This window comes from Epinephelus lanceolatus, chromosome 1 (assembly GCF_041903045.1).
Source record: "Epinephelus lanceolatus isolate andai-2023 chromosome 1, ASM4190304v1, whole genome shotgun sequence".
Lineage (NCBI taxonomy): Eukaryota > Metazoa > Chordata > Actinopteri > Perciformes > Serranidae > Epinephelus > Epinephelus lanceolatus.
In genome coordinates, this window is record NC_135734.1 from 30275429 (window position 1) to 30302722 (window position 27294).

The following is a 27294-nucleotide window of genomic DNA, read 5'->3' on the forward strand; positions in this document are numbered from 1 at the left end:
AGCCCCCATATGTAATTTTGCATTTATGTATATCTGAAAAAATACAAAAACTTATTTGAACTGGGAAATTCTTTACTGAACGCAGTGCACATTTGTCACGACAGTTTGAGTTATTGCTTCAACATGTAAATATGTGCATAGACGGATACAATGATAGTGAAACTGAGAAACATTAGACATTTTCTAAAGGACAGAAAAAAAACAAAGAAAGAAGGAATGACAAACAGCTTCCAGTGAAACACATGTATACCAATATTCATTCATGATTCCAGTCAACCAGAGTGACACTGCTCTCTCTGACATTCATAAAGTTGCATACAAATGTCCATACATCAGTCAAACTCACAATTTGACGGTAAAATAAAAAAACAGAGTTGCACCCATCAGGGGTGTCGAGAGGACGTGGCAGATTTTTGAGCCTGGGTCAAATGAAAATCCAAATACCTTTCAGCAACAGATGTGTATTTAACTTTCTAAAGGAATAAATGAAAATGTCAACAGGGTGGTTACTAAGTATGGTTTTCATGGTGGGTTGTTAACGTTTATCTGAACCTGGCAGTAATTGGAATTGGATTGGATTGGATTGGAAAAATAAAAAGGAATGTAACTTCCAGAGGTGTGATTATCAGCTCAATTGCAACATGGGGCTTTACTTAAGCACTGCATCTACAAATGCAAAATCGACTATTCTTTCATACCTAAAAACTTTGACATTTTCTTTAAAGTTAAAGTGACACAGCTGAGGTAAACAGGATAATCAAAAGGCACCCCTTGGCAAAAGACATTACTGGATACGACCACTGTCTCATCTGCCAGTCGTCACTTCTCTCAACTCATTCTCTCAGGCACATCAGACTCTCCAGGTGTAAGGCACTTCGCATCTCTCGCATCACTTCACACGCACATTCGCGCCGGCTCTCTCTCTCTCATTGTCTTGCGCCCTGTCTCACTCTCTCGTTCACACAAGAGGCGTTTTGAGTTGCATTATCTGGGATCTTTGGATGCAGCGATGACTGTCATCTTCAGGTGATTGTCCAGCCAAGTGGTGCATATTCAACCCCGAGTGCAGAGTCGTCTCAACCGGGGGTCGAGCCGGCCAGGGCCTCGCGCATCTTGGTGCGGGCCAGAGCGTACCGCTGCACTATCTGCTTGACGTGCTCCTCCTCTTCACGCTGCAGAATGCGCAGGAAGTTCTTCAGCTCAGGCATTGAGAAGGCATGCCACTGGAAGGAGAGAAAAATCACATTAGGATATGTGCAATTAATCTATGGTTTGGATCCATTACACCAGGGATTAACTTGTTTTCTAACCATCGTTTAGAGTAGACAACTGGCTGCTTACATACACCACATGTCTCGGACTGTAAAGAACCTCTGTATTTGCGTGATGTCAATATGACACACACTCATGGATACTGCTGATTCTGACATTATAGCGGAAAGAGTGACAGCAGCGCCATTGAAGATTGTCATTGTTCAGCAACAATTTGGCTTGGGCAGTATCACGGTATACCAGAGTATTTAGAAATCCAAATGGTATGATTTTTGCTACTGCAAAAAATACTGATGCTCATCTTTCTAGCAAACTCCTAAGGAGAGGCTGTACTGAGGATGTATTGTATGTAGTGCACATCATGCACCACCAGAGGTCAGTGTCTACTGGTGGGGTTGTAGTTAGCGCTACACACAAATACTGTCATATACCATATACGCCACTGAAATTTCAGCGAGGTATGAAATTATGAAACCATAGACACTGCAAAAGCCTTGTGGCAATGACACATTATAGTGAAGCAGGTTATTGTAGACTTGGTCTATTACTTTGTCTTCACAACTTTCTGCCACTGTTGTCGTAGCTGATGTGCCTAGTGACCCCTGACCCTGTCAGATCAACACGTTGCCCCTGCCGTACTTGCAGACATGGAGTGTTAATTACTGAGCATGTGCACAACCAAAGCTCAAATGGACATAGGAAACACGAGGCAGCCATCATGGGCACACGTAGTTAAAAGTAAGTATATCTCTGGCTTCATTCTTATGTTCATGCTGCACTCACATTGACTTCTCCAGTTTCATTCTCCTTCAGAACAAAGCTGAGGACTTTCTCATTGGGCCCAGCACACAGACGCAGACGGAGGGGGCGCTCATTGTCAGACACCTTGCGAACATAAACTGAAAGAGGCAAACAAAAAGACTCAATTTAGTGTACAGCATTTGGTAAAATAAGTGAATAACACTGCAGGAGTTGAGCATGTGAGCATAAAAAAACAGGAGTAATACCTTGGTCATGACGCTCGCTGCGCTCAAACAGAGCAAACTTTCCAGGATTGTCCACCACGGTAAACTTTTTCAACAAAGCCTCGATGACCTCACGAGCAGAAGTGCGAGAGCTTATGTGCAGGTGCTTGGACGCATCCTTTGGCAGGTAGAAAGAGGTGCGGCGCTTCACTCCGCTAGCCCTCCTCCCTGCAGCATCGTGACCTCCTTTCTTTGGAGGTGGAACTGACACAGGACGCGCCAACTTGAACTGCACCTTGATGAAGCCAGTATAGGAACCATCCTTGTTCTGTTGGGAAAAGTAACAAAAGTTACCCTGAAGGAAAAAAATGCCTTTACATTAAAATCCATGGATTTGTAGAGCGTCATCACTACTCACCACGTTCATGAACAGATTGCTGTTGATTTGAGCGTTGTACTCCTTCACCTTCTGCTGAATATCTGCAGTTGTCAGCTCCTGCTTTCCCCATTCAATTTGTTCATCCTGGAGGGGACAGTTACAGTGTTAAACCAGCAGATGTCAGTGCTCACCTCCAAACCACATCAGAGACGGCAGAAACCCCCGCACAACACACAGAATTCAGCAGCACAAGACGGCCACAGGGTGTTATTTTAATGAAAATGTCATGCTCTATTATAATAACAGCTGTCATGGGTAACTTATTTTTTTTCTACCGAAGGAGAAACCTTATGAATCAAAAAAAAAAAAAAAAAAAAAAAAAAAATCACGCTTCTGTTGTATGTCTCAAATAAAGTTTTTGAGGAGCTGAGAGTGTGTGTTTTTATTGCATGACGCCTGGGCTGAGCAATACATGTTGACACTAAGTTGGAAGAGGGCGTGGAGCTCTCATAAAAAAGCAACAGTGGTGTGACCCAAATTTGATTTAAACAAGTTCTTCTTCACAAAAAATGCTTAATATTGTTAAGAAGTGGATTACAAACACACATAGTAAAAGTGATGTTAAATGACCTTGTGTTAGGCCCCCTTTTCTCTTTCACAGTAAGCACCAGTTGCATCAGACTCCCAACTTCCTGACAACGTAGCAAAGGCAAAAACGATGATGTCAGCGCTGCCCAATCCTGTTTGACTGCTCTGACTCCTCGCTCCAGGAGGGGTAGAGGAAGGAGGGGTTTGTGCAACTTGCAGCTGTTTGCAATGACTGCGACCAACGGTTCAGCGCTGCATTCCTCAACTTGGTATTCATGTAAAAATAGCCTCCCCTCTTCAGCTCTCACAAGCGGGAGAGACAATGCCCTCCCTTGTATTACAGACACATCCTGTGAGGTCAGCTGCCTCATCAACCGCACGATCCCAGTCATGTTTCAGTCATGGACATTTGGACGTTACCATCTGCATGACCGTTAGTTCAATTACGGCTTTTCCTGTGTGTACTGACCAATTGGTATTTCCTGTATAGAAAGAAAACCACACAGAGGAGGCAGCTCTAATTTATTTTTCATACTGTACTGTAATTCACTAAGGTGGAAGCAGGGGCTTTCCTGAGGAGCAAAATCTAAACATCAGTATTCCACATTAATGACATGAAACTTGTGCAAATGTCTCCATTATTACAGACAAGCTTTTCTGCACACATTCAAAAATGAAAAACATGAAAAGGTATCCTCTACCCTACCTCCATCTATTTTCATGACCCCAGATTGTCCAGTGCAAAACAAACCACGCAAAATTGCAAGCATTAAAAGGGGCTGGCTGGCTTATAAATCGATGTCAGGCAAAACAAGATCAATAGCAGAAATCCTCAGTCAGACTGAAAGACTGCGGAGTTAATATGCTGCTGTTAACATGTCAATAAATCAATATGAGGGCCAAGTAAGGCTTTCCCATATGGCAACAGTAGGAGGAAACACAAATACAACAACTGTGTCTCTACATGCCCACAAAAGGAGTGTCACATCAAAAACACAGGGCTCACTGTGCCAGCAACATAAATCAAAAATGACTTCTGCATAGAGACTAAAAATTGTAAATGTCACTGTGTTTTACAGTAAACAGCATCTGTTTCACAATACTTAAAGCTGATACCTGAGTGGGTGTGGATGACAAAGGGAACAGAAAATGACCACATTCACAACAATGCGTGAATCATCTGTGATTGAGAAATGAGTATGAAAACCCTGAACAGTCAATGAATGGTGGGTGTAAAGTTGGAAACTTGAGAGGCGGGTGTGCGTCACAAAAACATGACATTTGGGCTGTTCTCAGCATGAGCTCAGCTGTGGGTCTGTGCTTGTTGCAATAAAAAAATAAAACATGTACTGATGTGTTTCAGTGGCAAAACCAGTATCTGCCTTTTCCCAGTGGTGACATGCATTTTATTATTGGTTTCTACAAGTCAAGTGTGTTTACTCAAAACTGGGGGAACCAGAACTCCACCCTAAAGCCTGCACGTTTCCTTGGAAAGCATCCTCTCTGCTGGAGTGCTCCACAAAACACACCATGACCTTTGACCCCCCTACAAGTATCGATTCAGTACTCAATTTGGCAAAAACAGTCAGGAAAAAAGCATAAGTATGAAGTAACGCGAGAGCAGCAATGTTGAGCCACCCATCACCCATCTTTCTGGCCTCACTTCCCCTTTTACAGTGACCAAATGACTTTTTATGCACATTTATTCATTTATTTTTTTTATCTGCCTCTCACCTTCTTTACGTTAGCATTAACGTTAGCTTTCCGGGTTTTGGGGAAGAAAGATGTCCGGGCGGTGAAGTACTGCTCGAACTCGGAGTCGGACTCCTCCTCGCTGCAGTAGCCGCTGCTGGTGGAGCTGCCCCAGGTCATCTCGAAGGAGGGAGTCTTGTCCGAGCTGCTTGCCTCGTTTGTCATGCTGACCACCGGTGTAACACGTTTAACACTACCGTTAACAACCGGAACTTATGACACTAAAAGTGTTAAAATAAGTCACTTTTAGCTAACGCTAGCTTAGTTACCTCGGCTAAACAGAAGTCTGGTTCAAACGTTCGAAATAATGGGAATTAACGGCTAACTTCAACGGTTAACTAACCTCGCAGAGGACCAAATATGTCTGTGCTGCCTTGATAACAACAGTCTAACCGACAAAATACTACTGACTTTTCTTCCTCTAACTTCTCAGCCTACCGGCCACGTTTCCACTGTACTAACTCTGTGTGAAACAGGATGTGTTCAAGCCCCCACCCTTGTTGTCTCGCTTCCTTCCCCCGCCGAGCCGAGCCGAGGCCCCACCCAGGGGCCGTTGGGTTGAGTTTGGAAAATACACAAAACTAACGCAGCCGGTCGCGATTGGACAGCCAGGGGAAATACCAGAGACTCTCCATCCACCCCCCACCCCCCCCCGTGTCCCTTTGCTGCTGCTGCCGCCGCCCCTCCCTCTCCCACGGATGCTGCCTCTGCTCCTTCCCCGCTGAATATGTCATGTGATGACAGGTCAGTAGGGTCACGGCACTCACAGCCAGAGGCAACATGTGAGTCTCATTATGTTCAACATTTTACTGGAATAATTTTATTAGTGACACTGACTGGACTAAAGTTTGGTCCTTACCACAAAAGTTTCTTCTAACAAATAAAATCAAAGAAGTGCCATTTAAATTGATCCACAGATTTTACACTGATGTAAATTGCTCTTGTTGTGAGTTATATCCTGAAACGTGCTCTCATTTGATCCTGCAATTTTACATATGCATTGTGGAAATATATTTCTAAATTTATAGCCAACAATAGTATCTCAAATTTTACTATTTAGGCAACTATATAACTCTTGTATTTGGGTGCTTTAATTATTGCAACAAAGGCCTACATTTCCCAGCATGCTGGACTGAGTAGTTTGTAGTTTAATATTTATAATAGTAATAACACATTGGATTATATATTGCCTTTCAGGATACTTAAAGACACATTACAGAGAACAACAGCAATCAAAACATAAAAAAATAAAAAAAGAAGATGAAATAAGGGCGAAGTACACTGATTTTAGAGGTTGTAGGCAGTTTTGAAAAGGTGTGTTTTGAGGGTTGTCTTGAAGGTGGAGAGTGAGGAGGAGTCTGTGATGTCTTTAGGGACTGAGCTCCAGAGACTTGGAGCAGCAATGGAAAAGTCCCGGTCCCCTCTGTGTGGTGGTTGGTCCCGGGGGGGGGGACGACTAACTCACTCACTGTTTTCTGCTCCATAATGCAATGTCATTTTTTGTCACTGTCTATGGTGTGTCTGTTTAGAATATGATGGTTTATGCTAATTATTGTCATTTAATTTATAGTTTGCAGCATTAGTGAGTTGGCTCTCCCACTTCATGACCACAGTTGTATTTTCTCACGGTGGTTTTGAGTCTGTTGTTCAACTATTACACGTCAAGAAAGACTGACAGTGACAGTGTTCAGAACTTCTGTCATTTGTGAAGCTGAAGTTGTCACCATATTAATGTTTTTTCCTTACTGATTTAATTGTACTAAATCTCACATTCATAGCTGTAAATTTGCAAACAAGAAACCTCATTTTTTGGTATCAAAAAAGGAAATGGACTTGTCAATGATTTCTTCCTCACAAAACAAAAAAGCTAGCCTCAAAAAAAGAAGCCTCTCATGTCTTTAGTTTAACTTTCATTTATGTTACATTTGTTTTGCCTTTGTTTTCCTTTTCTGTTTGGTACTGCTTTTAGTTTTGTTCTTCCAGTGCTTCATTTGTATGTGTATTGTTCATTGTCTTTCTTCTCACACCTAATCTTAACAGTTCAAAATGAAGATCATTTAAAAAAATGTAAACCTTCTTATTTTATTTATAACTTAGACTGCCAAATGAAGTTACATGTTTCCTTATGTAGTTTGAAAAGCTTGAGAGTGGTGAAAATCCTGCCATCTGCAGGGGAAAGAGGGAGATACCGAGGCCCTCCTACATGCCACACAACATTTAGCCAATTAGATGAGATGGACAGAAAATTAGGGGAACTCCTGCAGTTATTACACTTCCATATCTGAGTCAAGAGGAAAATAACAACATATAATCAAAGCAGCAGAGACAGAGATATCCAAACTTAGTTTTATGGGAATATAAAACTATACTATGGTTTTGTTATAGTTTTTGTTGTAGTTTAAAGGATAACTTAGATATTTTTCAACCTGGGCCCTATTTCCCCATGTGTATGTGTGCAACTTGTTTTAAAATTGGTTCAGTATTGAGGGAGGAGGATGCAGCCGGGAGCTGCGAAACGAGCTAAAACAGTAACGGGGGCAAATGCGTCCCGTATAAGTTTGCGCATTTTTTCGCCACTGACTGGTTCAGATCGCCAGTGTTATCTCTGTAAATAGCATATTAAACGTTTCCCTTACCCTTCACTTGCTCTGGGCTGTGTGACGTCATCTCAGGAGAGCTTTGCTTGTTGCCGGAAGAAAACAGAGGAGCCATGCAGAGCGCCGCTCCGAGTGACGCTGGTTGTCCTGGAGTACAGCTGAGAGTTTTACTGCATCGATTGAAAACAATGGTTCGTGTTTGTGCTTATCCAAATTGCAAGAACAGGATGTTGCGCAACACCCCGTACAGCTTTCATAGGCTGCCTTTGTTGGACGGCAAGATGCTGAAGTTGTGGCTAGTTGTGCTACAAATGGATGCTAACACTCCTGTCCAGACACTGCGCCTTGCAGACCATCAGGTCTGCAGTGCTCACTTCTCCCAAGATGACTACTGCCAGCCGAAGAAGAGAAGACATCCAATCCCGAAACACCTCTTCCTTAAGAAAACGGCTGCCCCACGAGTAGAGAGAGCTACAGACTCAGTGGAGCAAAGCTCTTGCGAGATGACGTCACACACAGCCCAGAGGTAAGGGAAACGTTTAGTATGCTATTTACAGAGATAGCACTGGCAATCTGAACCGGTCAGTGGTGAAAAAAAAGCACTTTTAATGTGCAAACTTATACGGGACACATTTGCCCCCATATCTACCTTGCGGCTGCATCCGCCTCCCTCAATACTGAACCAATTTTAGAACGAGTTGTACCTATGAATCATACGCACACATACACATGGGGAAATAGGGCCCAGGTTGAAAAATACCGAAGTTATCCTTTAACTATAAGAGCTAGTAGCTCTTAAAATATTGGATCCTTAAGTTCTCATAATGTAGTTCAGTAGGGTCCTTCCCTGCACATGGTGTCCAGATAATAATAATAATAAAAAAAAGAATTACAGACTGGGAAACAGAGTAACAACTCAAAAAGTCAGTGAAAATTCTGGTCGGGAGGTGCCAAGTTGATGTCATGTATTGTGACACACACACACATATATATATATATATATATATACACACACACACACACATATATCCTACATACATCCTTTCCGTACATACTTACATCCTTTTCCTTACATCCTCTCCATACATCCTTTGCATTGTAAAATCTTAAAATACTTGGTAACATCTGTTTACTTTAATAAATAATTTGCAGAATGCCTCTCGAATTAATGTTACACAGATCAGGATAGCAGAATCAACAGTGCTCATATTTTGTTTTTGGCTGCAATGCTCAGAGCAGAGGACCCACTGTCTCCTTGCTAGCTGTAACTGCACCTTGGACCGCATGGGGGAAGTACAAATTCAACAAAAATAGACTATTTAGCCAAGGTTTTGTGGCAAGGCTGAAACCTGTACTAGGTGATGCATTCAAGGCTCGGTGTATTTTATGCAGAAAGTTTCAAAGTTTGAGAAACACAACTTGCCAGGAAAGCCCGTCAACAAGCGCCAGTTATTTCCCAGTTCTGTTTGACCCTCGTCTCCAACACGAAATAAAAACATCCTTTCCTTTAAATTTGATATTGTAAAAGTGATCTTAAATTTTATTCTGAGTTGAACAAAAAAAGTCTCTAAAGTCTAAATTACAACTCACCTTAAGCCAGGGGCGGAAATCCCGGGGGGGGGGGGCAGGGGGGACATGACTCCCCCTTCAGTAAAGCTGTACCCCCCTAGAATCATTTGAGACACAATTAATAATTTTTGAACAGTGCAGTAGTATTTATTGAAAGCACAATGTAAGCGGTGGTCATTATAATCGCGCAATAATGTGCTATTTAAATCTTAAAAGATTTAGCCCCCCCCCCCTCCCATTCCTAGTAGTGGTATATCCCACACTCTTTCCAACAGGCGGGGCTGCTTGGCAGCAGCAGCAGCAGCGTGCGGCTGGAACCACTGTCCACATCGCGCATCGCAGGGTAAGATGTACACTCACACAAACACAGTTTAACTTACACAAGTTACAACACATCCCATTTACTGTTAAAACAAGCTCCAGGCCCAGGCTGATAATATAAACTGTCTGCAACATTTCTCCTGCATTGTTCAAAAGCCTACTCAATTACGAGTGCTGCTAAGCTAAAAGCTAATGATTAAGCTCAGAGTTTAGTGATAGTCAGAGAGGACAGGGGAGAAAGAAGAGGGAGAGGACAGGACAAGAGCAGTCAGTGGCGGAGTGGCTCGTAGCTAATGGGTACCTGTCTGTAGGCTCTCCACCTGTCAGTGAGACAAACATGAAAGACGCGCAGTCTAACGGATGAGGAGCGGTCATTATGCACGACTATTATGCACGGTTGTGAGGTGCGCAGCGGCAGATCTGACAGCACACTGTTTATAAACCATTTTACCAGTTTAATTGCAGGAAATGTTTAGTTGTTAAGCCATTTCTCATAACTATAGATATTCACTCTGCCTGTTGGAGAGATAGAGAGAAGATTAAAGCGTCAAATTGCGGTAAAAGATGCTGTATAAACGACAGGCTACAACTTTTTTTCCTTGTCCCCCCCCTGGAATTATTCTCTAAAATTTTACTGTTTATTGTCCCCCCCAACTATGAAATGGGATTTTCGCCCCTGCCTTAAGCTGAAAGAACCGTAGATATCCTCTGAATGTCGCATACAGCTCTTTTAATAATTCATGTGAGTCACTTTCCAAACAAAATATCTGTCACCCACTTCTTAAATGTGACAGGGTTTTTTTTTATGATTTTCTGCTTATCTCTGTATTTTTTATCATCATTAGTAAAATATTTTGGAGTTATGAACAGTTGGTTGGAAAAAAAAACTTGCAATATGAATGACACCCTGTGAAACTGTGAAGGGCATGTCTGGCTACAGAAGACTATAATCAGGAATGCTGATGAAAATGAGCAGCATTTAAAACTGAGATGAAAGGCTTTTTTTAGTAGCTTTATGATTTAGATACAGATAAACAATTCTGTTTTTCCCTTTTTAATCTGAGCCATGCCACCCGCAGTGCACCCCTTTAGATTAAGTCAAGTAATTACACTAATGAACATATGAAAAACAAGGTCACATACAACTGGTGAAGACGTTTGTAAAATACAAACTCAGTGTTTTTCACACATGCTGAGGAGTTGGTCATATCTTTTTGGCTTTCAGTATGAGTATTGGCAGGAAATACTCTGAGCCTCCTAGTGTGAAGAAATGAGTTCACACATGTGAGCTGCTCCACCCAAACACCCTCCAGCTGCTCTACTTTCTAACATTGAACTCTAACTAAACCAAAGGTGACACATGTTAGTGCTACAGTAAAAACTAATAAGGTAATGGACTTGTCTTGCATATTTTGTTTTGTTTTGTTATGTTGTCTGTTTTGTCTTTGGGTTATGTTCATTGCAGATATTTTAGGTCATGGCAGATGTTGTTAATAACATTTATTACAGCTCTGGTGCTTTGCATGCTGACTCACTGGCAGCTCTTACTGGTCCACTCTAACAGAGTCATCATCAGCCAGTATATTAGTTCCACCTGTGCTTTCCCTGCTATGTTAAGTCAAATAGTCTGTTGTGCAAAACGCCTGTGCACACAATCTTAGCCCCCAACAGCAAACAGTATCTAACCATGTTCACATACTGTTCATACTCTGCTGAACAGCCTGCTGAAGTTTTCACATTCCAGTCGTCCTTTGATAAGCAACAGGTGTTTGATAGAGAGGGAATAAAACCCGTTACTAAGAGACCAAACCCTGCTGCCTTGAACAACTACAGGCTCGTAGCCTTGACTCCCCTTTGTATGACTAACACTGTGGTGCAGAAAATCACACAGGCATCTTCTTACAGTGAGATTTAAGATGTTCAGCAGCCAGGACTTGATGTGCTGAGAAAGCATTAAGACCCTTGTCTCCATCTGTCTCTCTAAAACTAACAAAGACAGGGCTAAAACATAAAAATAAATCTATAGAGTGCTGCAGACGTGTGTCCCAAAACCTGGAAACAAGTTGGTGTTTTTGCACCCCTGGTTCCCTCTTCTTGAAGTCAGTGGATTTTTTGAGTGGTTTTGGTTAGATACCTGAAAGGTCTGTGGGTAACACAAGCTTAAGAGACTTTCACATTTTGTTCTACAACATCACATACATCAGTAAATACCCTGCTCATAATTTTGATGCTTTAAGTGTCTTTAAAAAGAACGGACATGGCACACGGCCTTGTTGTGTTTACACTTGTGCCTTTGCAAACTGTTCTAATGAAAAGGATGTGAAACTGGCAACTGGAAGAGCACTGACCACTGGTTAGATCATGTCATGCTATGGTGAACGGCTTTTGTGGAAGAAGTTGGAAGCTTAGTAGTGCTGAGACTTAAGTCACGCAGCCGTGGTGTAGTTTGTTTACAGCCTAACGTTAGCTTTTTGCTTATGGTGATTTCAGTTATGCTTCAAAAATCGTAAAAGTGGTGTTATTTGCTTGACAAAATGTGTTAATATCAAAAACTTTTGTTTGCCACAGAGCTTGTTTTCTGCAATAATCCAAAATCCAATGGAAAATACCACTCGCTTTTTGTTGAGGGAACCAGTGTGATGTAACTTCCAGGTTTGCCGGCCAAAAACGTCATCCCTGCAGCTCTCTACGGCCTACAAGAATGGTACATGTCTATATTTGTGCCGTGTACAATACATAAGCCTTTTAACAAACTGAAATTAACATATCTTATTGTACATCATACTAAAAATGTCATCTGATTTCTTTATTCAACTTTGTTTCACTGTAGTAATTAAACAACCTGAAGCAGATCTTGCAAAAGGTGTTACCTGCAATGTTCTGTGTTTCTCAATAATAGCAAACTTCCCCAGTTTGCAGTAAGTGGAACTGGATTAAGGGTGTGTTTTTACTGTCATGTATGTATGGAGGTTCCCATTTTTGGCCATTATACAACTGATTTTGTTCCCTAACACAGTCCAGCAGAATTTACAGGTAACACACAATGTGACAATCAAATTAGAGGCTTGAGGAAGCATCCAGTTTCCTCACTGTTTTTTTTTTTTTTAATGGTAATCACGGTGGCACAATGTGGTTGCAACTTCTTGATGCTAAAGATGCCTTCAAAAGCAAATAAACCGTGACTATTACCACTTCTGATAGAAGACACTGAGGTCCTTACCACATTTGTGTCCGTTTCTATGGTGTGCTCCACAACACATGTTTGGTCGGCCGCAGAGCCTCGGTCCCAGCTGCAGTCCAACTGGATCAGAGCACGGCAGCGGTAGTGGCACGTGAATCTACAATCTGTAAGGGAAGGAAGTCACACACATAAACGCATGTGACAAAATCATTAACAGAGAACATGCATGTGGTGTTATTGTAGAGTGCAGTTATAAGACAGTGATGTCCTCTGGCTGTTAATGGTCACGTCAGTTACTCTAGGTGGGCTTTCCTTTGCATTTACTAAGCTCTCCCATTTGTGTCGCATGTATATAAATACATAAATAAATGCTACTTGTCTTCAAGTGCACATATGGCAATACTGCACCTGTTGAGCTGAAAAATAAAGATCCTGTCACATGAATGCAGAATTCAGTTTCTGTATAAATGCCTGACTATTTGTTTCTTTGATCAATATCTTGATAATTGTCATCAGTGTTTGTGTTGATGCTTAATTGTGATTTGACTGCAGTTTCATATTCAGATTACTGTTAAGGAGCCTTTTTTCTTCACACCACTGCTTTAAACAAACCGCAGCCACATTTCAGGGGGTTTCATTTGATGAGAAGGAAGTTCAAGTTGAAAGCACCTCTAAGATGAGTCTTGAGCAATTAGAGCATAAATGTCTCTAGCCTACCCCAATCAGATAATGATCAGACCACCAAACCACTTAAACAACTGCATGCTAGATAACATCGAGCGACGACGTGGAGCACATTAATGGCATGGCAGAGCAAGCAGACAAGGTTATAATTTCTATGTGTCACCAGGCTGAGTACAGGGTTATTTTGGACTGCACCCACACTGGAGGCTGCATCTTTCTCACAACCAAATTTCCCTCTACTCTCCGTCTTGTCTCATTTCTGATCATGCATATGCACCAAGGCAGCCACACATGCACACACTCAGGCACGCAAACAGCCCACATAAGCCAACTCACTGACACACCGCAGGCTCTGCTTGTACAGTCCCCAGATGAAGTCTCCACATAGGTCGCACCACGTGGGCTGAGCGTGGCTACATGGCTGGAAGTTGTGTCCCTCCCCCTTCTCCTCCAGAGGCTGGGGGTCCTGGGTGCTGCTCAGGAGTCTGATGATGCCCACCCTGCTCAGCAGGTCTGGGACCTTCCCCGGGCTGATCCTCAGGGCGTTGGTTCTCTCCAGGCGTGGAGGGAAGCAGGGCGTTTGTGTCCCATGTGTCAGCTCTATCTGCTCTCTGTCCGTCCTCAGGTCACGGAGCTCGATGAACTCTCCCCAAGACATCGTGTCGCTCAGAGCACGGCTTCCTCCATTATTACTGGCAGGAAGAAAAACATACAGTATATGTGGTTCCTGTTTTAACATTTCACTGTGTGAGTCAGTGACAGAAACCTGCAGTGTTCAACCTGATGTTTATGTGATGGTTTGAAAGGGTTTCCATTTGACTCTGTGGTTTCTGAATGTTGGCCTGCTCTATCAGCAAACAAAAAATTCAAATGTGCTATTAAATTTAACACGCAAAAAACACCTAAAAATTATATACAGTATATTAATACTGTTAAACACTTACACCTTGTGGAACATATGACATATACTCAATTCGACTTCAGGAAGAATGGGGAGGAAATCGGTGGAGAAAATGGTGTGTTTATTTAGCCAATGAGTCCATGATTATCTATGTACCATATATGAACCCTTACTTTAAATTAGGAAAATCTGTCATGCCTTTGTAAACATCCCTCGACGTCCTTTTTCTTTTCTGTCGTTCTTAAACGTAAAAAATGTTCATAAATAAAAAGTAGGCCTATATATATATTTTTTTAAAAATTATATACAGCTGTAGAAGAAGTATCCCTGTATTTAAGTTGCCTTGATGAAGCAATACCACAATTTAAAAATACATTATTTTAGGTAAAAATTGCTCGCTCTAATTGTACATATTACATTATTGAATCATTATTACTGATGCTTTACTGATGCTTTATGTTTTAATGTGATGGCCATTCAAGTTAGAGGTAGTTTTAACTTAATGGCATTGTCATGTACATGCTGTTTTACATGTTTTTTATTTAAAATATTATTCTGTCAAGAAACTACAGCTGTCAAATAATAATATATTATATAATAATAATTTATTTGAGGAATTTCAGTCAGGATTTAGAGTGCATCATAGCACTGAGACAGCACTAGTTAAAATTACAAATGACCTTCTGATTGCTTCAGACAAAGGACTCGTCTCTGTTCTTGTTTTATTAGATCTTAGTGCGGCGTTTGACACAATTGACCATCAAATTCTACTGCAGAGACTGGATCACTTAATTGGCCTAAAAGGTTCAGCACTAAGCTGGTTTAAATCTTATTTATCTGATCGTTTTCAATTTGTTGACGTTCGTAATGAATCATCCTTACGTACCAAAGTTTGTTTTGGAGTTCCGCAAGGTTCTGTGCTCGGACCAATCCTATTTACTCTATATATGCTTCCTTTAGGTAACATCATTAGAAATCACTCTATAAATTTCCATTGTTATGCGGATGATACACAGTTGTATTTATCGATGAAGCCAGAAGAAAGTAATCAATTAACTAAACTCCATAACTGCCTTAAAGACATAAAAAATTGGATGAGCACCAATTTCCTGATGTTAAATTCAGACAAAACTGAAGTTATTGTTCTTGGCCCCAAACAACTCAGAGACTCTTTATCTGATGACATAGTTTCTCTAGATGGCATTGCTCTGGCCTCTAGCACTACCGTAAGAAACCTCGGAGTAATATTTGATCAAGATTTGTCTTTTAATTCTCATTTAAAGCAAACCTCACGGACTGCATTTTTTCATCTGCGTAATATTGCGAAAATTAGGCCTATCCTGACCCGAAAAGATGCAGAAAAATTGTTCCACGCTTTTGTTACCTCAAGGCTGGATTACTGTAACTCTCTATTATCAGGTAGCTCTAGTAAGTCCTTAAAAACTCTCCAGCTAATTCAGAATGCAGCAGCACGTGTACTAACAGGAACTAAGAAACGAGATCATATTTCTCCTGTTTTAGCTTCTCTGCACTGGCTCCCTGTAAAATCCAGAATTGAATTTAAAATCCTACTGTTAACTTATAAAGCTCTAAATGGTCAAGCTCCGTCATATCTTAGAGAGCTCATAGTGCCATATTATCCCACCAGAACACTGCGCTCTGAGAACGCAGGGTTACTCGTGGTCCCTAAAGTCTCCAAAAGCAGATCAGGAGCCAGAGCCTTCAGCTATCAGGCTCCTCTCCTGTGGAATCATCTTCCTGTTACGGTCCGGGAGGCAGACACCGTCTCCACATTTAAGACTAGACTTAAGACTTTCCTCTTTGATAAAGCTTATAGTTAGGGCTGGCTCAGGCTTGCCCTGTACCAGCCCCTAGTTAGGCTGACTTAGGCCTAGTCTGCCGGAGGACCCCCTATAATACACCGGGCTCCCTCTCTCTCCCTCTCTCTCTCTCTCTCTCTCTCTCCCTCTCTCTCTCTCTCTCTCTCTCTCTCATCCTATTACTGCATCTTGCTAACTCGGCCATTCTGGATGTCACTAACTCGGCTTCTTCTCCGGAGCCTTTGTGCTCCACTGTCTCTCAGATTAACTCATACCGCAGTGGTGCCTGGACAGCGTGACGTGTGTGGTTGTGCTGCTGCCGTGGTCCTGCCAGATGCCTCCTGCTGCTGCTGCCATCATTAGTCATTAGTCATACTTCTACTGTTATTATACACATATGACTATTGTCACACAAGTATACTGTCAGATATTAATACATACTTTCAACATATTGTACCACAGTAGCCAGAACTATAACTATAATATTATTACTTTCATTAATGTTGTTGTAAGCTACTGTCATTACCTGCATCTCTCTCTCTCTCTCTCTCTCTCTGTCTCATTGTGTCATATGGATTACTGTTAATTTATTATGCTGATCTGTTCTGTACGACATCTATTGCACGTCTGTCCGTCCTGGAAGAGGGATCCCTCCTCAGTTGCTCTTCCTGAGGTTTCTACCGTTTTTTTTTTCCCCGTTAAAGGGGTTTTTTTTTGGGGAGTTTTTCCTTATCCGCTGTGAGGGTCTTAAGGACAGAGGGATGTCGTATGCTGTAAAGCCCTGTGAGGCAAATTGTGATTTGTGATATTGGGCTTTATAAATAAAATTGAATTGAATTGAATTGAATTGAAATAAATGCAGTTGAGTGCATGTAGCCTATATTAGCATAAAATGGAAACACTCAATAAGCTGTAGGCTATTAAAGTATAGTGAAAGAGTAAATGTACTTCTAGCAAGTGCAATAAGGTTTGTTTTGTTTGTGTCAGTGTCATATATAGCAGATTTCAGACATTTTATAACACACTATAAGTTTATATATGATGGTGTAGTAACTATGTAGTGTATATGACACATTGGTCATACATAACATGCTCCATGTGAGTAATTATGTAATATTTGATAGTCTGCCAACCCAGTGTAAGTAGAGTATGAAAGAAGACATAACTGTTACATGTTTATGTCACCAAGAAATGTGCTGTAGGCTGAGGTTTTTCAGTACATGAGTAACTATGATTTCTCTGTAAATACAACAATTAAAGGTGCGTTTACGACGGCTCGGAAGATGAAAAGTCACGTTTAGGTCTGAAAAACAAGTTTTGTAAATAACATTAATCACTGGCACGTCAAAGTGAAATAAAATCTTGAGTATCTTAAGTCTAACTTACCAAAACAGGAGGGGGAACAGCCCCGTGGCACCCGCTTTGTCTCAAAACTTCTTCTTCCATCCGGAGAGAAAAAAACTTTCCGCAGCAAACTTCTGACGGTTTCCAAGTAACGGAGGTGTGAGGCCGCTGCTACATCTCTGGAAATAATCTATCATCACCGGCGGCTCACATCTAACTAACGACGGAGGCCCTGTTTGCTCGGTAATATCAGAGAAACAACGGTGTGTGAGCACTCCTCAAGACATCTTTAGATTGTGTCAGACTGCGCTGTGAGAGGAGGAAGCTGCTCATTATGAAAAAGAGAGAGTAAGATGAGACTGAGCTGAGCCGACATCCGGAATGTTTTCACATAGGGGGTGCTTCTGAGTCCGGAGCACCGGAGCACAGCTGAGTGGGCGTGCAAAGTCCCCCCTCCACACCCCTCCAACCACTGTGTCAAACCCTATCTCTAACCACCCACACACACACACACACACACACACACACACACACACACACGGGTAGTATTTATAATGCTTAAACCAACAGCCAACACCGTTATGTATTCACTGAAAGAAAGTCAACAGTCCAACATTCATGGAGGGCAAAGTCTGAACATGACTGACAGGAGTAACAACCAAGAAGAGGAACCACAAATCCCCAGGTACTTGAACTAGGTGAGTATTAAAAGAGGTTCGAATAGAAGAGAATAGACTATGTCTTCATTGTCTATCCATCCATCCATTTTCATCTGCAAAGCACCCCAGACGTCCGTCTCTCCAACAACGCTTTGCAGCTCCTCCTGGGGGGACCTCAAGGTGTTACCAGGCCAGACGAGATACAAGATCCCTCCAGCATGTTCTGGGTCTTCCCCAGGACCTCCTACCAGTGGGACATGCCCAGAACACCTCCAACAGGGGGCGCCCAGGAGGCATCCTGATCAATTGCCTGAACCACCTGAACTGACCCCGTTCGATGCAAAGGAGCAGCGGCTCTACTCCAAGCTCCCTCCGCATGTCCAAGCTCCTTACCCTATCTCCAAGGCTGAGCCCAGCCACCCCACAGAGGAAGCTTATTTCGTCCGCTTGTATCCACAATCTCATTCTTTCGGTCACTACCCGGAGCTCATGACCATAGGTGAGGGGTTGGGACATAGATGGACCAGTAAATCGAAAGCTTTGCCATCCGACTCAGCTCTCTCTTCACCACGGCAGTCCGGCAATCCATCTCACGCTACATTCTACCCTCACTCGTGAACAAGACCCCGAGGTACTTGAACTCCCTCGCTTGAGGCAGTAAGTTACTCCCAACCTGGAGGGGACATTCCCAGGTTTCCAGCAGCGAACCATGGCCTCAGATTTGAAGGTGCTGACTCTCCTCCCGACCGCTTCACACGCAGCTGCAAACCGCTCCAGTGCATGCTGGAGGTAACGGTCGTTTATTGTCTACTAGACTGGAAAGTTGTCCTTAAGAAACGACATAAAGAAACAAGCAGTTAATTTAACAAACACATCAACAAGGTTACATTGGTCTGTCATTGTGGTCATATGAAAATACCTACACGCCTTTCTTCTTAATAGCACTGGGCAGGAAGACAATGTAGAGTTGTAGAGTAGAGTTGTTAAAGCATTTTTATTTGCTGCTGGTGTAATGAAGTTAAATGCACCTCTAATGTGTTGAATAACAAAATCAAAGGAGTTCAGGAGTCTTGACAGTGAAGCAAGGTTTCATTAAACACAAATGACAAACACAAAATCATAAACAAACATTACAGTATTCAAAACAAAAGGAACAATAACACTTTATAACTGGGCATAAACTTTTCCTGCATTGAGAGAATTTCAAAAATGTATAGGAATCTGAATTAGCGTCGTGAACATGCAGATCTGTTCCCCTCCCATTGTGTGACTCAACAGTCTATCGTCCATCACCAGTTGTTTCATGTGTGTCAGCAGTCTCTCTTCATTAGCTGTTGATGTGCAGGTCCCTCTGGATCTTCTCTGTGGCCTCGGCCATAAGCTGGCAGGCTCTCTTGTGTTTAGGCCAGTGCTTCACCTGACATTCTCTGTCAAACACAATAAGATGAATGAGACTTAAGATCAGCAGAAACATATCATACATTTAGCATGTGATATCAATATACCAAGAACATTTATGTAAGATATGTGGTGTAGAAAGATATGTCTAATGGTCATGGATAAGATGTAATTTTATGTCTGATGTAGAAACACAGACTTGTATTCATCTTCGTCACCAGTCCAAGTCTCAATATGTGTGTGACCATTAAATCAGACTGAATATGCCAGCTGGAAAAGGTGTGTTTTCAGATGGGATATGAAAGTGGAAAGGGAGTCAATATTACAAATATACATGAGTAGATATAAAGGACTTCAGACAGGTAGGACAGAACGCTTCTAGATGGTTGCCATGGTAGCAGGCTAAGCATAATAGCCCATATGTCCTCCAGCTCCTGGGGGATCCTGAGGCGCTTCACTAGAAACATGTCGCCAACAAAAAACATTGTTTTACTGTGGTATGGGATGCCAGGCGTGCCCTGGTCTCCTGCACTGCCTATAATTCTGGAGTTTTTTTAGAAACACATAAAAGTTAAACATATTCTCAACTTTTCAGCGCAAGGCGCAGAGTTGCACCGCCAATCATTGTCACACTTGCCCCAGGCAGCCAATCAAATCAAGCAAAAGATGGGCTTTATTAATTTACCACTTCCTTCCTGTTTTGATCATTTGATTTGTTAGGGATAGGAGAACAATGGCAGATGAAAGCATTTAATTATCAGAATCAGAATCAGAAATACTTTATTGACCCCTGAGGGGAAATTGTTTGCGTTACAGGTGCTCCTTACAAGATTAAGATAAGAAAGATAAGTGAAAATATAAGAAATCTAACAAGAATATTTAAAAAATATTAATCATAACCTAAACAAGATTATTTACAAAAATATATATTGTAACCTAAACAGGAATATTTACAAAAAAATATATATCGTAACCTAAACAGGGATATTTACAAAAAATATATATTGTAACCTAAACAAGATTATTTACAAAAATATATATTGTATCCTAAACAGGAATAATTACAAAAAAATATATATCGTAACCTAAACAGGGATATTTACAAAAAATATATATTGTAACCTAAACAAGATTATTTAAAAAAATATGTATAGTAAGCTTAACAGATAATAAACGGAATACATACAGTAAAGGTAAAATGGGGTTATAATGAACTATATAATTCAAGGTCACCCCACATGAACAACCAAGTTAAATCTAAATATAATGCTGTTTATTATGCCGATAAATAGGCTAGCTAGCTGTTGGACTGTGAGAGAGCTACAGAGAGTGAGAGAGGGAGTTTCATGTTGACTACTGTCTTTAACCCTTTATGACCTACCATAGAACAAGTCCGCCAGAGTGTATCTTTACATTTTTACATTCTGTAGTGCCATTTTTGGAGTAGTTATTATGCTATCCATCAATATAACCCTTATACCCTCAGTTCATGCTCACGACGTGATGGTGCTTATTCTAACGTAGGAAGTGCTGTGAGTATCTGTGGTCTGGATTATAATGTTTTTGTTGTGTGGACTTTTTACTCTATTTCTACAAACCCATTAGTGCAAGGAAACAGTGATCTGAGACATGATGAATGCATGATATGTTAGTGTAAAATTATTGCTCTATCTTATTTGGTTGCATTTCTATCGGCATTTTAAAATAAATATGCAAATAAGATCGCTGGTGCTCCAACAGGTCTTAAAGAGCTACAAGAAAGTGAGACGGTATGAGAGAATCTGCTTGAATCATTTTTTTCTGTCAATCACAGCTGATCGTACAGTTGTGCATGCAGCCCCACTCCACAGGTGCACCACCACTGTTTTACCCAGCGCCTTTGCCAAGGTATTTTCAAAGCAGCCACACCTGTAGCAACACACCGCTGTATGATCCGGGCATGAGGTGGTTTTCAAGCCATCTGGGATATGAAATGTCTGATCTAATGTCTGAGCTCCTCACTCCATATCTGACCAACAGTGAGCACAGGACACTCATTTTGGTAGCATATATTCATGATCTCATTCTTTCAGTCATGTCCCAAAACTTATGATCATAGGTGAAGGTTAAAAAGTGCATCAACTGGTAAATCATGAGCTTTGCCTTCAGACCCAGCTCCCTCTTAACTACGACAGTCTGGTTCAGTGTCTGCACTACCACAGAAAAAACATCTATACGAGTCTTACCTGTGACAGTACCACTCTCCCTGACATCGAGAGCATCTCTTTGCAGCCTCTTTCCCACAGGATCCACACTTTGGCTTCTCGGGGAGTAAACTCTCCATCAGATCCAAATTGTACATCTGGGCCAACCTGGTATAGAACAATACTTATGTCAATAATCATCACAGTGAGAATAATACAATTGACTTCTCTTTACATTCAGTGCTCAGACTTGTGTATGCAGTATTACCTCTGTGCCTGCTGCCTCAGGTCACTCTCAGACGGGCTGAACGTTTCTTTGACTTGATACTTTGCTATTGCCTTCCACTTCCCAGAATTCTCACTCACAATGTGGTTCCACATTTCTGGGATCTGCACATAAAGCAAAACTGAGGGTAAATGCACAGGGGACATAGTAAGCTGTATACACTTTTGCGTGCATGTGTGAGTGTGCACCTGTTCCAGAATGAGGCTCTTTTTTGGAGGGGCAGGGTCTGTAACGGCCAGGTGAGCCAGGAAACGCTGCAGCTCCACCAGGTTTGGCAGCTGATCAACCAACACCTCCGTCAAGAAACCCCGCAGCTGTAGTACATGAACAATAAGCCCACAAATAATTACAGCAACAACAATAACAGCAAGACTGTATGAGAACACTAGAAAAGTGCACTGAGTTGAACAGGGTGTCTACAGGTGTAAACAAGTTACATTTAAGACTTTTTAAGACCTTTTTAATACCACTTTAAATGAACTTTAGACCGAATGTGCGATGGAAATACACACCAATAGCAAAAATATACTTTTTTCAAGTACATACACTGATGTCAGTTCAAAATGACTGTTTATGACATGTCCCCGAAGCCAATAAAAATAAGTACCTTGTCTATTTTTGGTGGAGCTTACAATAGAAGCACAGATATCAAGGAAAAATGACAAAATCAACAAAATCTCTAGGTCTACAAAATCAGGCAGACAGTGTGTGCTGCTTCTGAAATGCTCCCTGTGTGGTATGACCGAGCAAAACCAGGTTGCAAGCAGACAGCGGATGCCTGCACTGGCTGTAATTGTCCTTCCTGGCTCCCTTACAGTCAAGATGGTGGCGAAGATAACAAAAACTGGGGATTTATTAATCTGGTATTGTGGATTGTAACATATCACGTGTGGAAATAAATCTGCAGATGCTCCGGTGCAAAATAAGACCAAACTCTTTTATGAATGTCAGTTTCTGAGCCACAACAGAGGCCTAAATGTGGCCTGCAACAGACGGTAAGGCTTGTTGTTTATAGCTGAGATGATTTACGGAAATCTTGCAGCCCCTAGAGAGTAGTAAGGAATCAACAGTCAATGACGGCATAAAACAGTCAGTTAAACAGATTTTTCAACTATTGTGAATCGCCACAACCACAAGAAGTCCTTGGGTATATATATATATAGTCATAAAAGTGCACACAATGTATGAGGTCGATTGGTCCGGTAGTTGTGAGATTAGCTGCGGACAGACGGATACACAAACACACGACCCAACGCATGATTAGAGGGGATAACAAGGACTACAGGAGGATGCACAGGGCTCTCTGGTTATATAATTAATGCAACAGGAAGGGGATGAGAAAGCGTATAATAGGAGGAAACATCTTAGTCAAAACAAACCTTGGAAACTGAATCTGTGTTTTAACAAGTGAGGAGGACAGATATGTTGTTGGAGGACAATGATCTGGCACTCACACGCTTCCTACGCTTTACTTTTCAAATAACTCAAGCATCACAGCTCAAGACCCTGAAGATAATAAAGGAATGATGAAAAGTCAACATTTTCTTCACGGTTTACCTTCAGAAGCTGATTCTTGTTGAAACTGTTGAATTCATATTTCCTTTGGCAGTCTTCCTTCAGCAGCAGATTGTAAAGAGAAATCCAGACCTGACCGTCTAGTTTTGTCATCTTTAAACGGTCCTCAGCAGGGATCTTCTGCCATCTGCCACTGATGTACTTTTCTACTTCACCTTCAGTGGGAGACCGAGAGGAGAAAATTAAATGAAGGGTCCCATGCAAAAATATAAGAACATATTTGATATGCAAGGGGTGTGATGCACAGTATACCTTCTTTATAGCGACTCCAAGGGCAGCAGTCAATCAGCCGAACCAAGACGCAAGGCAGGTTATGTGTGCACAGCATGCGGTTGATGACACTGACACTGTGAAGAAAGAAGAGGTCACATAACGGAAAACTTTTCTGCAGCAACTCTGATAGATGATGATGACTTGTTTAAAGGAATACTTCACCCTTCAAATGATCATGTGTACATCACTTAGTCACTCCGTGTTACGTTGAAATCAGAAAGACAATTTAGTTATTCTAGCATGCCTCTATGGTGACTGAAGAATCCAAAAAAGATTAACATTCTTGATAAACTTAAGTCATAGTGGTCTGGTCGGTGTTAAAAAACAGCAAAGTTATATCAAAACATCCATTGACAACCTCACTGGAGACGCATAATAGACACAGATGTGAATGGCGATGTGTCTCTGCTGTCCACTTGTGTTCAGATCACCGAAACACGTTAATACCAGGAGTAAACAGTCTCAGAGTTTTCTTACTGAGTTAAACATAACACAGAGTGAGTAACTGATACACAAAAGGTTATTTGGGGGATCAAGTATTAATTTAAGACAGTTTTCAAACAAAATTTCCAAAAGCTCAAGGTTGTTAGATGTGTTTTATCTTTGTTTTGTATTATTGCAAATGTATTATCTTGGGTTTGAACTGTTGGTTGGACAAAACAAGCAATTTGAAGATGTTACATGTCTTTTTTAACAACTGCTTCATGTATTATAAACAAAATGATTAAGAAGGTCAAAAATGGTTTAGCTTGGATGCCTTAAAGTCTCAGAGGATTTCTCAGATTCTCCCCTGTAAGCCTCTAATCCCTGAACCTTACTGATGCTCCGGACACGCTTGTCGTACCTCTCGGTGTGATCAGTGATGTAGCGCAGCACAGACACAGCCTTCAGGGAGATTTCAAACTCCAGTGCAGCACTCTGCACCTGCAACTCCTTCAACAAGTGAAAAGAATGATGTGACTGATCACATTTAGTAATAGAAGGACCAAAGAAAGAACAACAAATCTCAGATGTCTGTACCTCTATAGTGGATACAACTGCTTCTCCTCTCAGGTTGTGTTGGTCAAGAGTTGTTGTGCCCTCCCTGGTCGCTTTGCTCGCCAGTAAGGTGAGTTTGCGGTGGCAGTAATCCACCAAGTCAAGAACAGAGTCATCAGCTGCGTCACATGAATCCTGCACAATAAACAAAACTTAAGACTATGACAATATTTATAGAGACAGATAGTTTAAGCTGCTAGGCAGCACAATCAGGGGTATTCTGGGGTATGTATTTACACACTGACCTTATGATACATTATCGTTTCAAGTAGGTTTATGATCGTGACTTCATGGTGGATCTAAGAAGGACGCATTAAAGAACATATGAAATCAGTGATGAGCGCTGCCAGCTGACATCATTTTACATCTGATTTTACACTCACCACCATGTACAGCTGAAATGTGTTCTTGGGATTAAAGTCCTGCAGCTGACATAAGATGGGGAACACTCTGTGCTTCCACACTTCAATGAGGATCATTTCATGGACCAGAACAGGTATCTAGAGAGGAAGAGAGGTAGGAAAAGATACTGTAGATAAAAAAAACTTTTCTAAAGTGTTCATCATGCTATCATATATAATTCTTTTCCTTTATTGGAAGGGCTTCTCTAAATTCCCTTTCAACATCACGTGTCGAGAGGTAGCAGTCACCTTTCCATAGGACACCAGGTGCTGTTTGACGAACTCATGGTGCATAGCAGAAGCATTCAGTATCGCCTGCATGTTGAGTTTCTCGATGTGCTCGTGCTGTCTGAACCACCTGTCAACACACACCAAGAGAAAAATAATTTAACAGCACAGAAATAGGCTTCATCAACTGCTACAGTAGGTTTCAACGCTATAATTCAAAAGTAGCTTCGCAAACACTGCTGGCTCACTTAAATTAAATCTAAAGTTATATCCTGGATAGTTTAATGCTAGTTTAGCCATGTTAGCTAACGTTAACTTTAGCTCTAGCTAACTTGAGGTGTTGCTGGTTCACTTTACCTCTCAGAGCCCACCTCCTTGACAGAGAAAGTTTCCAGACTTTGAACAAACGCCTCTGCCTCGACAGGCAGAATTACAGACGTGTCCATTTTGTTACAGGAAACTATTCAACAAACTATCGAGTAAAATAAGAAAAGAAGAATATCATTAGCTAACTCTTCAGTCAAGTGGAGTTAACCGGTTAGCCTTCGTGTCCTGTGGTTGTCATGGTGACTGTAAACCGAGCGCACCCAGAACGCAGTTCCTCCGGGCCGCCAGAGAGGGGCGGTACATCTTCAAGTAAAACCAACAGCGTGCTGAGTGTGAAGATCAAAAATGAGCAGTGATGGAGGAGGTGTCAGGAGCTGCAGCACCACACTGCAAACATACTCCTACACAAGTAAGTATCACTAGCAAACTGCACTTCAAGAATACATTATTGGACTATTGTGAACTTTTGCACATACAGTTTAATTTCATTTCTTTTATTTATAATGACAACGCACATTAATCAACATATCCGTAAATGTGCCAGTGTTAGCCAGCCGGCCATTTTTCAACTGCGGGCCTTTGTCAAGATATTTTAAATCAAAATTTTGCAGATCCTGCACAAAACTGCACAGGACTCTTATTCTGAAATAGCTCTATTGCACATATTTTATATTCCATATTTATTTCCTTGACCCTTGCAGTACTTTGCCTTAATGTGTATTTCTTGCACCAAACAGTGAGGCAAAGTCTTTGTGAGTGAAAACCTACTTGGCAAAAAACATTACCATGATTCTCAAATACAATGACTTACTGTTGTGAGTGTAAGAAATGTTTTTTACTGTTTTATATACTGCTGGGTTGTCTAAATTGCAATAATATATACTATTTTATAAGCTTAAAAGATTGTATAATGTAAAATCTTTTGTAAGCAACTGGGAACTGTAGCTGTCAAACAAATGTAGTTTGACAGTCATTTTTTTCCTTATAATGTGAGACATGAAATGCACAAATACTGGTGCCTTTTTTCCACAGTATAGTGGTGAAGTAAAAATTCTTGATATTATTGTTGGGTGGCACAGTGGTACAGCGGTTGGCTTTGTCGCCTCACAACAAGAGGGTTCCCAGCTAGAATCCAGGGTAGGTTTTCTCTGGGTACTCCGGTTTCCTCCCACAGTCCAAAGACATGCAGGTTAGGTTGATTGGTGACTCTAAATTGGCTGTAGGTGTGAATGTGAGTGTGAATGGTTGTCTGTCTCTATGTCACCTGTCCAGGGTGCGCCCTGCCTCTCTCCCAATGTCAGTTGGGATAGACCCCAGCTCTCCCACAACCCCTAACAGGATAAGTGAGCATGGAAAATGAATGAATGAATGTTTCTTATTGTAGTTTCAAAGTAAGATGAGTAATTTTGTCCAGTCTGACAACATGAGATCTTCTATATCCACTTGTTCCAGTGCTTCAGTCTCAGGCTCATTTTTAAAATGTGGCATCAAATGTTAAATTCTAGATGTTTTTTCCCCTCATCATTTTATGCACTTTACAACACACTGTCACA

The 27294-nt window shown here is 41.4% G+C and overlaps 2 protein-coding genes across 3 annotated transcripts; both read right to left on the bottom strand.

Moving 5' to 3' along the window:
- Positions 1 to 51: 51 nt before the first annotated feature.
- Positions 52 to 17745, bottom strand: LOC117256835 (ras association domain-containing protein 1-like). Of its 2 annotated transcripts, XM_033626542.2 has the most exons (7): positions 17416 to 17745; positions 13645 to 14000; positions 12664 to 12788; positions 2656 to 2760; positions 2280 to 2565; positions 2056 to 2171; positions 52 to 1223 (listed from the first exon to the last, which is right to left on the bottom strand). In XM_033626542.2, the coding sequence occupies exons 2-7, from the start codon at positions 13964 to 13966 to the stop codon at positions 1077 to 1079; spliced, it is 1101 nt and encodes a 366-aa protein (XP_033482433.1). In that variant the 5' UTR covers positions 13967 to 14000; positions 17416 to 17745; the 3' UTR covers positions 52 to 1076. The 2 variants fall into 2 exon arrangements, with proteins under 2 accessions (XP_033482433.1, XP_033482434.1); XM_033626543.2 differs by lacking the exons at positions 12664 to 12788; positions 13645 to 14000; positions 17416 to 17745 and adding an exon at positions 4939 to 5449.
- A 1264-nt stretch (positions 17746 to 19009) lies between these two features.
- Positions 19010 to 25974, bottom strand: zmynd10 (zinc finger, MYND-type containing 10). Its single transcript, XM_033627597.2, has 12 exons — positions 25772 to 25974; positions 25436 to 25544; positions 25169 to 25285; positions 25031 to 25084; positions 24768 to 24920; positions 24592 to 24680; positions 23727 to 23821; positions 23457 to 23629; positions 22088 to 22213; positions 21882 to 22003; positions 21656 to 21781; positions 19010 to 19459 (listed from the first exon to the last, which is right to left on the bottom strand). The coding sequence occupies exons 1-12, from the start codon at positions 25858 to 25860 to the stop codon at positions 19360 to 19362; spliced, it is 1353 nt and encodes a 450-aa protein (XP_033483488.2). The 5' UTR covers positions 25861 to 25974; the 3' UTR covers positions 19010 to 19359.
- Positions 25975 to 27294: the final 1320 nt, after the last annotated feature.

Excerpts from the sequence above, each read along its gene's own strand:
- LOC117256835 (XM_033626542.2), bottom strand. The coding sequence starts at position 13,966 with ATGTCTTGGGGAGAGTTCATCGAGCTCCGTGACCTGAGGACGGACAGA. Across the intron at positions 12,789-13,644 it reads GCAGAGCCTGCGGTGTGTCA|ATTGTAGATTCACGTGCCAC; the intron begins GTGAGTTGGCTT and ends CTTCCCTTACAG. Across the intron at positions 2,761-12,663 it reads TAGAAACGGACACAAATGTG|GATGAACAAATTGAATGGGG; the intron begins GTAAGGACCTCA and ends TGTCCCCTCCAG.
- zmynd10 (XM_033627597.2), bottom strand. The coding sequence starts at position 25,860 with ATGGACACGTCTGTAATTCTGCCTGTCGAGGCAGAGGCGTTTGTTCAA. Across the intron at positions 23,630-23,726 it reads TTGGAGTCGCTATAAAGAAG|GTGAAGTAGAAAAGTACATC; the intron begins GTATACTGTGCA and ends CTCCCACTGAAG. Across the intron at positions 19,460-21,655 it reads GGAGAGTGGTACTGTCACAG|AGAATGTCAGGTGAAGCACT; the intron begins GTAAGACTCGTA and ends TGTGTTTGACAG.